Source organism: Lynx canadensis, chromosome B2, assembly GCF_007474595.2.
Source record: "Lynx canadensis isolate LIC74 chromosome B2, mLynCan4.pri.v2, whole genome shotgun sequence".
In the NCBI taxonomy this organism is placed as follows: domain Eukaryota; kingdom Metazoa; phylum Chordata; class Mammalia; order Carnivora; family Felidae; genus Lynx; species Lynx canadensis.
In genome coordinates, this window is record NC_044307.1 from 54,920,938 (window position 1) to 54,937,140 (window position 16,203).

Genomic DNA, 16,203 nt, shown 5'->3' on the forward strand with positions numbered 1-16,203 from the left:
AGGCGCCCCACTCTCTGCTTTCTTGATAATTTTCCACTTGCAGTATGTATCCCTGAACAATATATTATTCCATTTTTTTTAGTTTTTATATAAAGGCTGAATTGTATTCAACAAGAGACAGATGGCACACTCAAAATAGCCTAATTGAAAGAATTTGCAGAGACTATTTACAAAGATGTGGGAGTAGGGAACCATAAGGGATAGTCTAACCAAGTAGGGCTTAATTGAAGTTGATGTTTTAGTGTGTGTGGACCTGAAAAGTAGAGATGGGAGCTGTTCCAGACCCAGGGTGAGGGTCACCTTGAAAGAGCAAGGACAGGTTGAGAACACAGGCAGCTCTGCAGGGAAGCAGCTAGCAGAATCAATACTTTGATCTCACTTTCTTCTCTCCTTCCCATCTCCTGTTGGGGCTCCCAAAGTAACTTTTGAAGCTATGAAAGCAGGGGCACCTGGCTGGCTCAGTTGGTGAAGCATACAAGTCTTGATCTCAGAGTTCTGAGTTCGAGCCCCATGTTGGGCATAGAGATTACTTAAAGATAAATCTTAAAAAAAAAAAAAAAAGTTCTGGAAGCAGAACGCAGAAGGCACAGGAAGATATATGGTCCATGCCAGTCAGGATCAGAGAGTATGGGACAGGGCGGGAGTGTAGGGTGAGGGGTGGAATGGAAGAGATCTAGTACATAGATATATATTCCTTAGACTTGCTTTTTCTTCAACATATTTCTGAGATTCGCCCATGTTGATGTATTTACTTTAATTGTAGTTCATTCATTTCTTTCAGTTGGTGTTAATGTTTCTTTCTTTAATTTTTAATTTTAATTCCAGTATATTTAGCATAAAGTGTTATATTAGTTTTAGGTAAACAGTATAGTGATTCAACACTTCCATATATTACTCAGTACTCATCATGCTAAGTGTGCTCTTAATCTCCTTCACCTATTTCACCCATCCCCCAGCCTTCCCTCTGGGTAACCATCAGTTTGTTCTCCATAGTTAAGAGACTGTTTCTTGGTTTGCCTTTTTTTTCTTCCTTTGTTTCGTTTCTTCAGTTTTGCATATGAGTGAAATCATGTGGTATTGTCTTTCTTTGATTGGCTTATTTCACTTAGCATTATACTCTCTAGCTCCATCCACGTTGTTGCAAACATGTAGTTCATTCATTTCTGCTGTCTTTGTTTGTTTTATTCCATTCTGTGAATTGACTACAATTTATTCACCCATTTTCCTGATGATGGATAGTTTTCAGTGTTTTAATATCTTAATGTTGTTATGAACATTCTTGTTAAGGGTTTTTGATGTCTATGCATGAAAATCTCTCTAGAGAATACACTTAAGAGTAGAATTATTATATATACTGAGACAAAGGGTTAGATTTACCAGATGATGCCAAATTGTTTTTAAAAGTAGTTGCATTAGGGGCACCTGTGTGGCTTAGTCGGTTAAGCATCTGACTCTTGGTTTCACCTCAGGTCACGATCTCATGTTTGTGGGTTTGAGCCCTATGTCAGGCTCTGCCTTGGTGGTGCAGAGCCTGCATGGGATTCTCTCTCCCTCTTCCTCTCTCTCTCTGCCCCTCCCCCACTTGTGCTCTCTCTCAAATAATAAATAAATAAACTTAAAAAAAAATCTTAAAAAGGGGCCCCTGGGTGGCTCAGTTGGTTAAGCATCTGAATTTGGCTCAGGTCATGATCTCACCAATCCCAAGTTCGAGCCCTGTGTTGGGCTCTGTGCTGACAGCTCGGAGCCTGGAGTCTGTTTCAGATTCTGTGTGTCCATCTCTCTCTCTCTGCCCTTCCCCCACTTGCGCTCTCTCTCTCAAAAATAAATAAACATTAAAAAAAATTTTTTTAAATCTTAAAGTAGTTGCACCAATTAATACTCCTACCTACAGTAGGAGTTCCTTGTTAATACTCGATATTTTCAGATTTAAAATGTTTTCCCATCTAGTGGATATAGATTATTACTTCACTGTGGTTTTAACTTGCACTTCCCCAATTGCTAATGTGGTTGAACATATTTTTGTATGTTTATTGATCATTTATGTTTCTTCTGTTGTGAAATACCTGTTCAGGGTTGTTCTTCCCCTTCTTTTCTATTGTGTTTTTATCTTTTTTCTATTGATTGTATTCTGATACTAATCCTGTGTTAATCATATCTGACAAGTTTCTTTTCCCAATTTGTGGGTGATTTAAAAAAATATATCTTTATGTGTTTCTTAAACCTAAGTTCTTAATTTTAATGTGGCTGAAATTATCAATGTTCCCCTTTTAGGTTTGTGCTTTTTGAGAAAATTGTGGTGCAAAACTTACCATTTTAACCAATTTTTAGTGTACAGTTCAGTGGCATTAAGTTCATTCACATCGTTGTGCAACCATCACTGCTGTCCATCTCCAGAATGGCTTGTGCTTTTTCATAATATCTTATTTAAGAAATTCTTTGCCATATTAAGACCATCCATATATTTGCTCTAAATTCTTAAAGTTTTTCCTTTCACATGTAAGTCATTTAACCATCTGGAATTGATTTTTGTGTATAGCGAGAGGTAAGAAATATATTTCCCCCATATAGATAGCCAGTGGTCACAGGACCATTTAGAATCATCCATCTTTTCTCTGAGTCATAGAGTGGACGTGTCCTATACCAAGTTTCTTCATAAGTGTAGGTCCATTTCTGGTTTTTTTTTTTTTTCTGTTGCTATTGTTGATTTGTCTATTACTGTCACAATATCACATTGTCTTAAATACTATGGAATTATGATATGCCTTCCATCTGCCTGAAATGTTATTCTTCTAAAGATACACATAACTAAATCCATAATTTTCTTATGGTCATATCCTTAGCTAGTCTTTCCTGACTACCCTTTTCAAAATTTCAATGCCTCTTCCAAACGCTTTATATCCTCATACTCTGCTTTAATTTTTTTTTTTCTGCTTAGCAGTTATTATTTAACATAGTAATGTGTATTCTTCTCTTCTTTGTTGTCTCTCTTTTCCACTAGAATATAAGGTTTGTGATGGCTGGGATTTTTGGCTGTGTCATCATTCTTGTATCCCTGACATAGAAAATATTGCCTGGCACTTGGTAGGTACTGAATTAGTATTTCTTTTTTTTTTTTTTTTTTTAATTTTTTTTTTCAACGTTTACTTATTTTTGGGACAGAGAGAGACAGAGCATGAACGGGGGAGGGGCAGAGAGAGAGGGACACAGAATCGGAAACAGGCTCCAGGCTCTGAGCCATCAGCCCAGAGCCCGACGCGGGGCTCGAACTCCCGGACCGCGAGATCGTGACCTGGCTGAAGTCGGACGCTTAACCGACTGCGCCACCCAGGCGCCCCCTGAATTAGTATTTCTAAAACAAGTCACATAAGTTTGATACATGGAAGGGTAATCTTTTCTCCCTGTACTTTCCTTTAAGAATATGCTTTTTCTTGGGGCGCCTGGGTGGCTCAGTTGGTTAAGCGTCACTCTTGATCTCGGCTCAGGTAATGATCTTGAGGTTCATGAGATTGAGCCCCATGTTGGGCTCTGTGCTGACAGTGTGGAACCTGCTTGGGATTCTCTCTCTCTCTCTCTCTCTCTCTCTCTCTCTCCCCACCCCTCCAGCACTTGCACTCTCTTTTTCTCTCTCAAAATAAATAAATAAACATTAAAAAAAGGAATATGCTTTTTCTCTACTTCTCTTGCTACTTGATGCTCGACTAATAAAAGCAATCTGAAACAAAGGGATAAAAACAAAGTGCTCCTTCAGGTTTCTTTCTTTGCCATGTCCAGAGGTGGGCAGTGAAATGAAAAGGGTGGAGAGATCAATATTGGCTAACTGTATTATTTTATGGGTTAGCTATCCTGCTGGAAATCCCTCCTGTCTTTGCTTTCATTGGCAAGCAGAGCTGGCTGGACCTAGAGTTTATAGAGTCATCACTGGATAAAGAAATGTACCAGACCTTTGGTTTTTAGGGCAGCATACCCTGCATAGGGGAAGAATGAGCACTCATTTTGATTTGCTAAGCATGGTAACGAAAATCTTGGTTGTAAGTACGACACATTACAGGACATAACTCTTGGAGTTGTGGAGTCATCTAAGAGTGAATGCCCCTCTGTGGGACAGTCTGCCTGTAGCTGGGTGATGTCCAGGGCAGGCACTGAATTTAGCAGTGATGATCATGGAATTTTCATCAGAGATGGTACTCTGTGCTTACTATAGGCTAAACTTGGGACCCAAGTCATTCTGAAAGGAATGTGTATGTAGTTTTCAGATGAGGACTTGAAGTTTTATATGTTGAGCCACCTTTGATTCAAACCATCTGTTGCATGGCAAGCTGAACCCATCAGTTTTTTCATGCATCTTTCATATTTTACATCAAATTCAAAATAATAGATATTTGTAGGGGTTACAAAGATGAATGATGCACTGGTCCCTGTTTTTGAGATGCTTATGGTCTAATGGAAGTAAAAGTTATATGTTTATATGTGTTTTTCCTCCCATGGATTATGAGGTCAAGGTCTGTAATTTATGTGCATCTTGGTTGCCAGAGCTGAGCATTGTGTTAATTAATTTTTTTGATGAAAATAAATACATGAAAAAGATTACAGTGATTTACCAAATATGGCTACTGAAATGTATGACACTATTGTCCATTATTGGTGCTGTGATAGGTAGATGCATATTACAGTTGCCTCTGGATACAGAAAACACTTTTTATAGTGAGGTAGTGACCAAAGGAGTGTACTTTGAGGAGTGTGTTCATCAAATCATACGGTAGTTCACATTCTGAAAAGATTAAGAACTTCTGTGGGATAGGGATATAACTAGAGAAAGAATTATACTGTATGGAATTTCAAAGAGCATGGCGGTTTACATGAGGAGCAACCCAGCTGGCAGAAGCAAAGGCTCAATAGGATGGATGAGGGCAGCATTTGACTCCTTGAAGGAGAATTTTTTTACATAGAATTTTTTTTTAATTTTTTTACATTTATTCATTTTTGAGAGACAGAGAGAGACAGAGCACAAGTGGGGGAGGGGCATAGAGAGAGGGAGACACAGAATCTGAAGCAGGTTCCAGGCTCCCAGCTATCAGCACAGAGCCCAACACGGGGCTCAAACTCACAAACCGGGAGATCATGACCTGAGCTGAAGTTGGATGCACAACCGACTGAGCCACCAAGGTGTCCCCAAGATGTGTTTGAATAATTAAAATAGAACTTTAAAAATACCAGAAAAATACTACTGCACTGCCAGTGGCTTAGTCGCTATCAATGTAAAGCATTGTTATTTTTGCAGTAGACCAATTTTTTTAGACTGGACTGAAGATAAAGCTAAGAAAAGTTAAATAAAAACTATGTATAGCTCAGAGTGGCTGTCTTGCACCTAAAATTCTATTTGTGACGGATACCATCTGCCCAGATTGTAAGAGGAGGGGAGGTTGTGGATTGGTGTACATTTGGAGGGAGAAGGAGTTGCAGAGGGCAGCCTCCTTCTGGAAGTCAGAAGCATTGCAGAAAAATATACTGGTATGGTACCACTATCTTTTGTTCATTCTCACCAACCATGAAATTTTATTGCTTGAAACAAAATGTTAACAGTGCCTGTCCCTGGGTGATGGCACAAGTAGATAGCAACATCATAGGTGGGTTTTCTTTGTGACAGTTCCCAAAATTTCTACAGTTTTATTTTACTAGGAAAAGTAACTTAAAAATGACTGTTGTCAGTTTTTTTGTTTTGTTTTTTTGTTTGTTTGTTTTTGCAAAATTGGGATCATATGACATACGTGGTTTTATGTATTCTGCTGTGAGTAGTATCTTGAGCATTTTCCTGAGTCAATATTCTTCAAAAACATATATTTTGAATGGTTGTGTAATGTCCCATGATACAACTATATCATTGCTCATTTATTCTTTTTTCTGGGTTTTCACTCTTATAATGATGTAATGAAGTTACTTGGACACAAATTTTTGTGTCCATTTCTGCATAGATTCATACAATTGAAATTATTTGGTCAAACTGTATGAATTCTTTTAGGGCTTATAATACACATTACTATATTGTACTCCAGAATTTTAGCACCAAGATCAATTCCTATGTGAGCTCATTGTACTGGACTTGGTTCAGCACTGGGTATTTCCATTGTAAAATCCTTGCCAATTTGGGGAAAATTTCTTTGCTCTCAATAACAAACATTTTTTCACATTTTATTGGCTATGAGTTATTTGCTGCTGTTCTTTTTCCAGTTTTCAATTTGTGTCAGGATTTTTTCTAATTAATTTACACAAGCTCTTTGCATCTTTTTTTTTTTAATTTTTTTTTCAACTTTTTTTTTTTTTAAATTATTTTTGGGACAGAGAGAGACAGAGCATGAACGGGGGAGGGGCAGAGAGAGAGGGAGACACAGAATCCGAAGCAGGCTCCAGGCTCCGAGCCATCAGCCCAGAGCCCGACGCGGGGCTCGAACTCACGGACTGCGAGATCGTGACTTGGCTGAAGTCGGACGCTTAACCGACTGCGCCACCCAGGCGCCCCACAAGCTCTTTGCATCTTGATGGTATTAGTTACGGTAAACTTTCCCTCTAGTTTTGATTTTTTTTAGATGCCCAACTTTACATTTTTACAGTGAAATCTTTAGATTTCTTTGTAATTTATTTACCTTCCTTTCCTATCCAGAGATCAGATGAACATTCAAATAAATGTTCTTATCGTCTGTGCTCCAGATTTTTTCAGGCAGCTCTCATGCGTTCAGATACCTTCTTTGTACCAGGTGATGTTAATTATGTTGTCTGATACAGATAGGAAAGCATTAAAGTGAGGCACTGTTGTCATAACACGTAATTAGTACAGTATGCTGGTTAGCACTGTGGTGTTTGGGGACATTCTCCCTCACTTTGAACGTGGCTCTGTCATCTTGAGATAACTTCTTTCCTTGTTCTACCGTTTCCTTATCTGTAAAATGGGTTAATAATAAGGCTATGTCACAGGGTTATGAGAATAAAATGAATTGATATGGAAATCACTTAGAATGTGTCCTGATACAAAGTCAGTGCTAGCCACATTTTGGTCCATGATAGGTATGTTCTTTGAAATCTGATACCGTTTCAATATATTTTGCATTTCTAGAAACTTGAACATTTCATTTCAAAAAGCTCTTCACCTGCAATAATTACCTTTACTAGATCTTTCCTCAGCTACTTTAGTGAGACACGCCTCCTACAGGCCACAGGTGAAGCTTATTTCCAGCTCTTGAAAACCAACAGACCTCAGTCGGAGAACTGTTGTGGCTGACTCACCGATTCTGTTCGACCCCTACTTCTTCCCTCTGAGTCGAATCTCTTCTAATTTCTGTAGGCTCGGAGCTATTTCTGCGTGTGTGCATTCATTCTAATTCCAGTTTTTTTCGGGGCGCTTACTATGCGCGAGGCGTGGAAGGGGAAGAAATGAAGGTACAATCTGTTTTTACTCGGCTTGACGTCCCATAGAAAAATCAAAATATGTACCATATATAGGCTAACTAACGTTCATCTTTTAGCTTCTATTTTCTCATCTGTAAAATGGGGGTAATATCTCAAGGTCGCTGAAAGATTAAGGAAGAAAAGAACAGAACCTCTAATACTGAGCAGTTCCGTAAACGCCTATTCCTCCCTTCCTCCGCTAGCTCCACAGTCCAGCCTGTGGATTAAAGCGCCACACTCTTGGGAGTCTGGAAATTCTGCCGATAGCCTTCCAGTTCCCCAATTGCAATCGTCAAAAAGCTACCGACTGCACATACAGGCCGTGCAGCTTTTAATTTGGAGACACAAACAGTCCTACTTAAAAAACTTTAAGCGGGGAACGTGGATTACACACCCTCAGGAACCGAGGGGCGCCACATTGAGCATGCGCAGGGCGCGCGCTGGGTGGGCGGGAGGTTCGAAGGGCGGGCTTTGTGGTCCAGTCACTTCCGTTTCCGGCCATATATGAACTCTCCCGCCATCTGACAAAAGCGCCTATCGGCGTTTCTGCGTATCGTGTTTGGTGTGGTTGCAGGTAAGAGGATCTTCTGTGGTTTTACCACGGACATTAGTCTTGGTGTTAAGGCTTGCAGGTCGAGAAAGAAGGGAGAGCACTTTGCGAGCCGTGGGAACAGAAGAATGACATCCTGGGGTGGGTGTATTGAGTATTGGTTGGTTGAGGCAGAGACGCAGGTGTCAGCGAGCTGAGGAGAGAACAGCTTCGTCGGAGGAGTGCTCAGGTAGGATTGAGGGGCTTAATTTTTATAGGAGTTTGAGGATGTTTCCTAAAAGGGGTTCGGAAGGACTGGATTAGAAAGACGTGTTCTATTTTCCGGGGTCATAATATAGGAAGTGATGAATTGGACCCGGACCATTAAGTCTCTTCTCTGGAAAGCCAGAATCTACCGCGCTTTCCTCCGAATTTACGATTGCAGCGGGTTTAAAATCTCATCTTAACTCTTGGGACTGTAGAGATCTAACGACGGTGGTACACAGACCTATAGTGAACTGGCACTATCGCTTGACTTTGACTTTGATGTTGCTGGAAGTTATGACCACCACCTGCGTTTCACCGTGCACACCCCCTCCTTCCCTACAGAATTGTTACAGGTGTGTTGTAGAAAATCTGGAAAATCCAGAAAGACGTATTGCCTCGGGATGACCACTTTAACATTTTATGCATGCCCTTCAGTTTTTTGCTGTGTATGTGGAGTTGTTTTTTACACTTGTTGTTTGTTGTTTTCAACTCCATTTGCCATCCTTTTAACCCTTTTATGTTTCCTTCCAAGATAATGAGATGCAGTTTTCTGGAGGAAATCGGAGAAGACTGAGGTTGGGAGGTGACCAAAGGAATGCTTGCTATCCTCATAGCCTTCAGTTTTACTTGGAGCCACCTTCTGAAAACATATCTTTGATTGAGTTTGAAAGCTTGGCTATTGATAGAGTTAAATGTGAGTGATATTTGAATTAGAATTTATATATTCTTGAGAACTTCACTTATACTTTGTGGAAATGAATGAGGGTAATTTCCTTCATTCAGTTCATTCTCGAAATATTTATTGAGGGTTTGCTATTTACTGTTCAGTGTATATTTATTGAGTGCCACTATATTCTGGGGTGGGGATTTCCAGATGAATAATGTAATTCTCATATTTGTTGAAGCTGTATTCTAGTACGCACATAAAGGCATCCAAAATAATAATCATAATTTAGTATTGTAAGTGCCTTACTAGAGGTAAATAGTAATGCTCTTATTTTTTTTATTAAAAAAGTTTTTTTTATACATTTATTTTTGATACACACAGAGCACAAGTGGGGGAGGGGCAGAGAGAAGGAGACCCAGAATCCGAAGTGGGCTCCACGCTCCAAGCTGTCAGCACAGAGCTGGACGCGGGGCTTGAACTCACAAACCATGAAATCATGACCTGAGCCAAAGGTGGATGCTTAACCGACTGAGCCACCCAGGCGCCCCAAATAGTAATGCTCTTAAATCAGAAGCAGGGGTGACTTAGTTTGATTAAGTAAGACTTCTTAGAGAAGTTGAAGTGTAATCTGGACCTTGAAGGATGAGTAGAAATTTCTGAAAAGAGAAGTAGTTAAAGGTTTTTTCAGTCCAAGATAACAAACTGTACTAAGGCTGGGAGGCAAAAGAGAGAATGTTCTATCTGAGGGAACAGTGACAAGTTCAGAGCAAATGGAGAAGAATGGATAACCAAGGGCATTTTTTTGCCAAGCTAACAGTGTAATATCAGGATGTAGGCAGGATGTGGCCTACTTATCCTCTGTGTGCTAGTGGAAGAAAGAAATAAGCTAGGCATGAATTGAAACAGAAATAAAAGCAGTGTTTTCTGAGTTTATGTTCCAGGATATCCCTGTGGGAAAATCAGAAGGTAAGGTGAGAAACTGTTCATCATTTTTAGAAGAGCAGAGTGACAACTGCTAATACACAGAGGGGGCACTTAGTGTCTGTTGACTGAAAGAGTGAAGACAAGGGAGAAAAGGGTTTTAGGAACCTTAGCAGTGTCAGATGCTTCATGGAGATTAAGAGGATGATTGAAGAGTGTCCCTTGGATTTGGCACTTAAGGGGCGAGCTAGTAAGTGCCTGAACTAAGGCAGTGACAAGTGGCAGTGTGTAGGCAGGGAGAGATTTAAGGGATACTGAGGAGGTATTCCTGACAGGATTTGGGAGTTGTTTGGATGTGAGGAGTGAGGGGGCCAGTGGGGGTGGCTGAAATTCCAGTCTGGATGGTGTGGTTAGAAACTGTGCTAGTGGAGGGGTGCCTGAGTGGCTCAGTTGGTTAAGCATCCGGCTTTGGCTTGGGTCATGCTGTCATGGTTCATGAGTTCAAGCTCCACATCAGGCTCTGTGCTGACAGCTCAGAGCCTGGAGCCTGCTTCAGATTCTGTGTCTCCCTCTCTCTCTGCCCCTTCCCTGCTTACGTTCTGTCTATCCCTCTCTCAAACATAAATAAAAATTAAAAAAAAAAAAAAAACTATGCTAGTTGAGATGGGGATGATAGGAAGAGGGGCAGGACTGAGGGGAAGATGATGAGTTTAGTTTGAGATACTATAATAAGGAGGTACCTGTGGGACATGGATTTATGTTCAGGATTCATTTTTAGTTTTTCATCCTTGAATTACAAAAATGCTTTTTGTATTGATGGAAGTAGAATTAATCTGAGAAAGAATTGACAAGGAACCTTTGAACAATATGCATCTAATCAGGACAGTTCACTTGCATCATTGGAGGGCTTTGCTTCTTCACTGTTGTGTCTTCTCCTCTACTTCATCAGGAAAGGAAGGGCTGTTTTTTCTGATGATTCTATGCTGAGTAATTGAAACAAACTAACAGTTCCACAGAAGGGATGCAAACAAGGGTACTTAATTTTTTTTTTCATACCAGCACACTTGCATTCCTCGACAATGGTGGCTCAGTACAACAATGATTATTCCCCACCCTTCACTCTCTGAGAATCCTGGTATTAACTTGTGGTATGGGACATGAATATTTTCTGCACATGGATGGAAATTATCTTCTTATAAATTTATATAATTTATATAATGTACTTGCAGAAAATAAAACTATTACAACTTGTTATCTTTTATTTATTTTTTCAAGTTTGTTTTCTTTGAGAGAGAGAGAACACAAGCAGGGGAGGAGCAGAGAGAGAAGGAGAGAGAAAATCCCAAGCAAGCTCCTCCCTGTCAGTGCAGAGCCCTGATGCAGGGCTAGAGCTCCTGAACCGTGAGATCATGACCTGAGCTGGAATTAAGAGTTGGATGCTTAACTGACTGAGCCACCCAGGTGCCCCTATAACTTATCTTTTAAAAACAAGTAATTATGGAATTGTTCATAGGCTTTGTCTTGGGATTTAGTTTTTAAAAACTATCTTGGGGCGCCTGGATAGCTCAGTCACTTGAGCATCCAACTCTTGATTTCACCTCAAGTCATGATCCCAGGATCGTGGGATTAAGCCCTGCGTTGGGCTCTGTGCTGAGCGCAGAGCCTGTTTAAGATTCTCTCTCCCTGTCCCTCTCCTTGTCCCTCCCCCCTTTCCTTTCCCTCTCTGTCCCTCTTCTCTGCTTGTGTGCGTGCTGTCTTCTAAAAAAAAATTATCTTGCATTCATACATTTTTCTTTCTTCTGTTTTTAAAAAACTTCTAGTGCTAAAAACAGTCGAAAATCTTGGTGTGAGCCATGTGAAAGGAACCGAGCAATACCAGAGTAAGTTGGAGGCTGAGATAAGAAGGCTCAAGTTTTCCTTCAGAGTAAGTAAACGTGGGAAAGAAATGTTTTTCAGTTTGTATATATTTATATACTGAGTCTTGGTTGTGGAAAATATCTTGTATTAGGCACAGGGCTTTTAAAAAGACTAAAATAGCATGGACTGTGCCTGAAGGTATATCTGCAGTCCACTAGGAATGATTGCCATATATAGTCAGACGATTATAATACAGCAGGGTTTCTCAGCCTCGGAACTACTGACATTTGGGCCTAATGATTTCTTGGTGTAGGGACTGTCCTGTGCATTGTAGGGTGCTCAGTAGCATCTCTGGCTTCTACCTGGTATGTATCTCCAGACATTGCCAGATGTACCCTGTGCACCACAGGATGAGTACTGTTTCTAGATATGTGTTCCAGGAACTCCAAGAGCACATAGGATTACCCAGCCCAGCTTGGGGAAGTTTGGGAAGGTGTTAAAGTTCCAGGCAGTGCTGGAACTGAAACTCGATAGATGTGATCAGATTTTTATTTTGGGAAGATAGCAGATTGAGAGGGCCATGTCTGTGGGAGGAAAACCAAGTAGCTTGGACATAATGAGAGTGATTCGAATTGGAGAAAAGATGAGAGTGATTTGAATTGGAGAAGAGGACTAGTATAATGATATTATGAAGGTAGAATCAAAAGATTTTAGTGACCTTACAGGGAGAAGGTAAAAGAGAGTTATGAATGACACCTTAGGTTTCTGGTTAGGACAACTCTGGATGGTGGTAGTGTTTTGAGAGGTGACATATAGGAGGAGAAGCAAGTCTTAGAAGGAACATGTTGAGTTCTAGACAAGAATTTGAGGTTCTAGTGGAACTGTATAGTAGATGATTGGATATGCATATAGCTTGGACTTAAGGCTGGAGTTGGGAGTATGGATTTACGAAGAAGGTTGGAATCATCAGGAGGAGGGAAATATTTGAGTGAGAAGACGATGGAGGACAAGATGTGAAGAATACCAGTACTGAAGGTGAAGTAGAATTGGGGGAGTCTGGGAAGGAGATTGAGAAGGAGCTGCCTGAGAGGTGGGAGATTAGCAGGGATAATAGTGGCATGGTAGCCAAGGAAATTTGGAGTTTCCATAATGATGATTATGATGTAAATACTGATCCCATAGGAATAATAACAGCAAGCATTCATATTATGCTTAGTGTATCCCAGAGTTTGCCCTAAGCACATTACATATATTAATCCATGTAATATAGTTAATAGTCTTATGAAGCAGGTACAATTGTCATCCCTATTTTATAGATAAAGGTACAGAGTTATTGATAGGCTGAGTAACTGGCCCAGGCTTATAAGATGGTAAATGGTGGGGCCAAGATTAGAACTGGACATTTTGTCTCAGGTGATACTCTTAATCACATAATTTCAGAAGCTTAGGCTCATGTAAGATGAGTTGTACGGATAGATGAGTTGTAGATAGAGGCAGAAGCCAAAATGAGGACAGTGTTTGGAGGAGAGAGGTGGGTATAGAATATGTACTCTTTTAAGATGGCTAGCTGAAAAGACGGGAGAAATAGGTCTGAATATAGAAGAATTTGTAGGGAAAAAGAGAGGACACATAACAGGAGACACTTGAACATGCTTATAAGCTGAGTGAAAAAATCTAGAAGAGAAGAAGAGGAGGGGAGCTTAAAGATACTTGGAGAGAGCATTTGATAAATCAAGATCTTTAGGAGCCAAGAGCAGATGGATTGCATGGTTCAGGTTTAGGGATGAGCTTATTCAGGAGGAGGGGGAGATCCTTTGTCCATAGAGATGGAAGGGAAAGTAATACAGTGGATGCACAAGCTTGGAGCTGAAGAAGTTGGCCTGGTGGCCTTTATTTTCTGTAAAGTAAGTGAAGTTCTCTGTTGAGAGAGAAGATGACGTGGTAGGGAGCTTGGGTCAAGTAGTGAAGACTGAAGCAGCTTTTCTAACAGTGAGGAAAGAGATGATTATGTGTCAAATCTCTGTTCTATTGTTTAATAAGCTTTATGACCCTGGAAAAATTTCAGAACATCCCTGTGCCTCAGTTTCCTCCTTAAAAAAATTTTTTTTTTTTTATTAATTTTTATATATTTTTGAGAAAGAGACAGAGTGTGAGCAGGGGAGGGGCAGAAAGAGAGAGGGAGACACAGAATCCAAAGCAGGCTCCAGGCTCTGAGCTGTCAGAGCAGAGCCTGATGCATGGCTAAAACTCATGAACCGTGAGATCATGATCTGAGCTGAAGTTGGATGCTTAACTGACTGAGCCACCTAGGCGGTTTCCTCATATTTAAAATAGGGATATAGTAGTGCTTACCTCATGAGAGTTTTTTTTAAAGATTAAGTGAGTTAATAGATTAAACATGCTTACAACAGTGCTGTAAGTGTACCTCATAAATGCTCAAGACATGTTTGCTCTTACTGTGTTGGACTTGAATAAGAATTTCTTGGTGCTTATAAAAGTCCAGTTCAGGTTAGAGGTTGTGAATTTTTAATATTCCAAATTCTCAATAATTGTGTATTTTTTTCCCCCAGAAATTCTTAGTGTTTTGGGAATAGGACTGCAGATTTATTTAGAATCTAGGTTTGGCCAGATGGTTAAATGAAGGTTCATGCCAGAGGTGGTGGAAGAGGGGAGAACCCTGGATATATGCTGGGTAAGAAAGAAAGTTAAGAGAGGAGTTGATAGGAAGAGAGTCCAAACCCAGGAGGTTTTGTTTGAGATCAGGTCAGATCTCAGTGTCACTTGTTTGCTAACGTAAGTAAAATGGTAATTACATATTATGAAATTTGTTTTTGAAACTTTTATTTTAGTATTGGCTTATATTGACTCCATTTTTCTTTATACCTCTTAACATTCTAATGTGTTTATGTTATTCATGTGTCATTATTTTTAAGGAAAATGTAGAAAATGAATATGAACGCCGAAGAAGAGATCATATTTCTCACTTTATTTTACGCCTTGCTTATTGCCAGTCGTGAGTATACGTTTAGACTCTCATAGTCAAAGCTGCTATCTTGGGTTACAAATTGGTACGTGGGAAGCTGACATGTATTGTACTGCACATAGGAAAACTCAGAATAACATCAGAAGCTGGTGATTCATGGGTTGAACACTGTTGTTGCAAATTGTTTGAAGCCAGTTGTTTACTAAAAAAAATTGTAAAAAATTCTATTGTAAAACTTGCCTGTTGAAACACTTACTAGTTTTATGGGAGAGGCTCTTCATTTGGGATTTACAATTGTGGGGGTGGGGGGATTTCGGTAAGAAAGGACTTTTTGATCCTGTTTTCTCAGAAAAAAAGTGGCACTATTTATAAGAAATAATACCTCAAACATATACTTGAATTTAGTACAGGTGTAAGCTATTTTCCCTTTGCTAGTTGGTTTCTTGTAAGTCTACAGTGCCACCCAGAGGGAGAAGGAGTTAGTTGCCTTTTTCTTTTTTTTTTTTTAAACTGTTTTTTTTTTTTTTTCTGTACTAATTTTGGCTAAATAATATACTTAGTGTAAGTTTCTTTTCTGTTTCTTTCTGTTAAGAGTCTTATCAAATGAGAATCTTGAATTGTTTAGTATCCCACTTATCCCTGGACAGGTGATCCTATCCACGACCGTCTTTGGTTCTGGAGGTTTTCTTTTGTAAAGATGAATGTGCAGTTTATGTAATTTATGCAGTCAATGAATTGCTGACAATCTGTGAAAGTCCCTTTGAGGGGGGGAACTACATCATATTTTATCTATAGTAGTATAATTATTTTGTGACAATAGTAATAACCATTATGTATTTTATGAATTTATATTTGTTGCTTTTTCAAAAATCAAGATGTAGTTGTGCATATTAAATTTTGTGAAATTATTAACTATAAAGCTGTAAACAAAGTTTACTTTAAGAGTTTATCTGATCATCATCTATTCAGAGATAAAGTGACCTTTAAAAATTTTGGTGTTGGGGCGCCTGGGTGGCTCAGTCAGTTGAGCATCTGACTTCGGCTCAGGTCATGATCTCCCTGTTTGTGAGTTCGAGCCCCGCGTCGGGCTCTGTGGTGACAGCTCAGAGCCTGGAGCCTGTTTCGGATTCTGTGTCTCCTTCTCTCTCTGACCCTCCACTGCTCATGCTCTGTCTCTCCCTCCCTGTCAAAAATAAATGTTAAACAAAATTTTTTTGGTGTTGATTTGGCACTGATGAAACCACCTTAGACTGAAGGAATACCCCATTTTCTGATGTAAATGACCGTTTTGCAGTTAAATGCAATGAACTGTTTTCTTTTTTTTTTTTTTTTTTTTTTTTTTTTTATTTATTTATTTTTGGGACAGAGAGAGACAGAGCATGAACGGGGGAGGGGCAGAGAGAGAGGGAGACACAGAATCGGAAACAGGCTCCAGGCTCTGAGCCATCAGCCCAGAGCCCGACGCGGGGCTCGAACTCCCGGACCGCGAGATCGTGACCTGGCTGAAGTCGGACGCTTAACCGACTGCGCCACCCAGGCGCC

The 16,203-nt window shown here is 39.9% G+C and overlaps 1 protein-coding gene across 1 annotated transcript in view; it reads left to right on the forward strand.

Moving 5' to 3' along the window:
• The first annotated feature begins 7,927 nt into the window (after positions 1-7,927).
• Positions 7,928-16,203, forward strand: part of PRIM2 (DNA primase subunit 2) — a 346,574-nt gene continuing 338,298 nt past the window's right edge. Inside the window, exons 1-4 of the mRNA XM_030315767.2 lie at positions 7,928-8,011; positions 8,766-8,927; positions 11,642-11,745; positions 14,612-14,691. Coding sequence (XP_030171627.1) covers positions 8,774-8,927; positions 11,642-11,745; positions 14,612-14,691 — 338 coding nt within the window. The 5' untranslated portion in view covers positions 7,928-8,011; positions 8,766-8,773. The remainder of the gene's footprint in view (positions 8,012-8,765; positions 8,928-11,641; positions 11,746-14,611; positions 14,692-16,203) is intronic.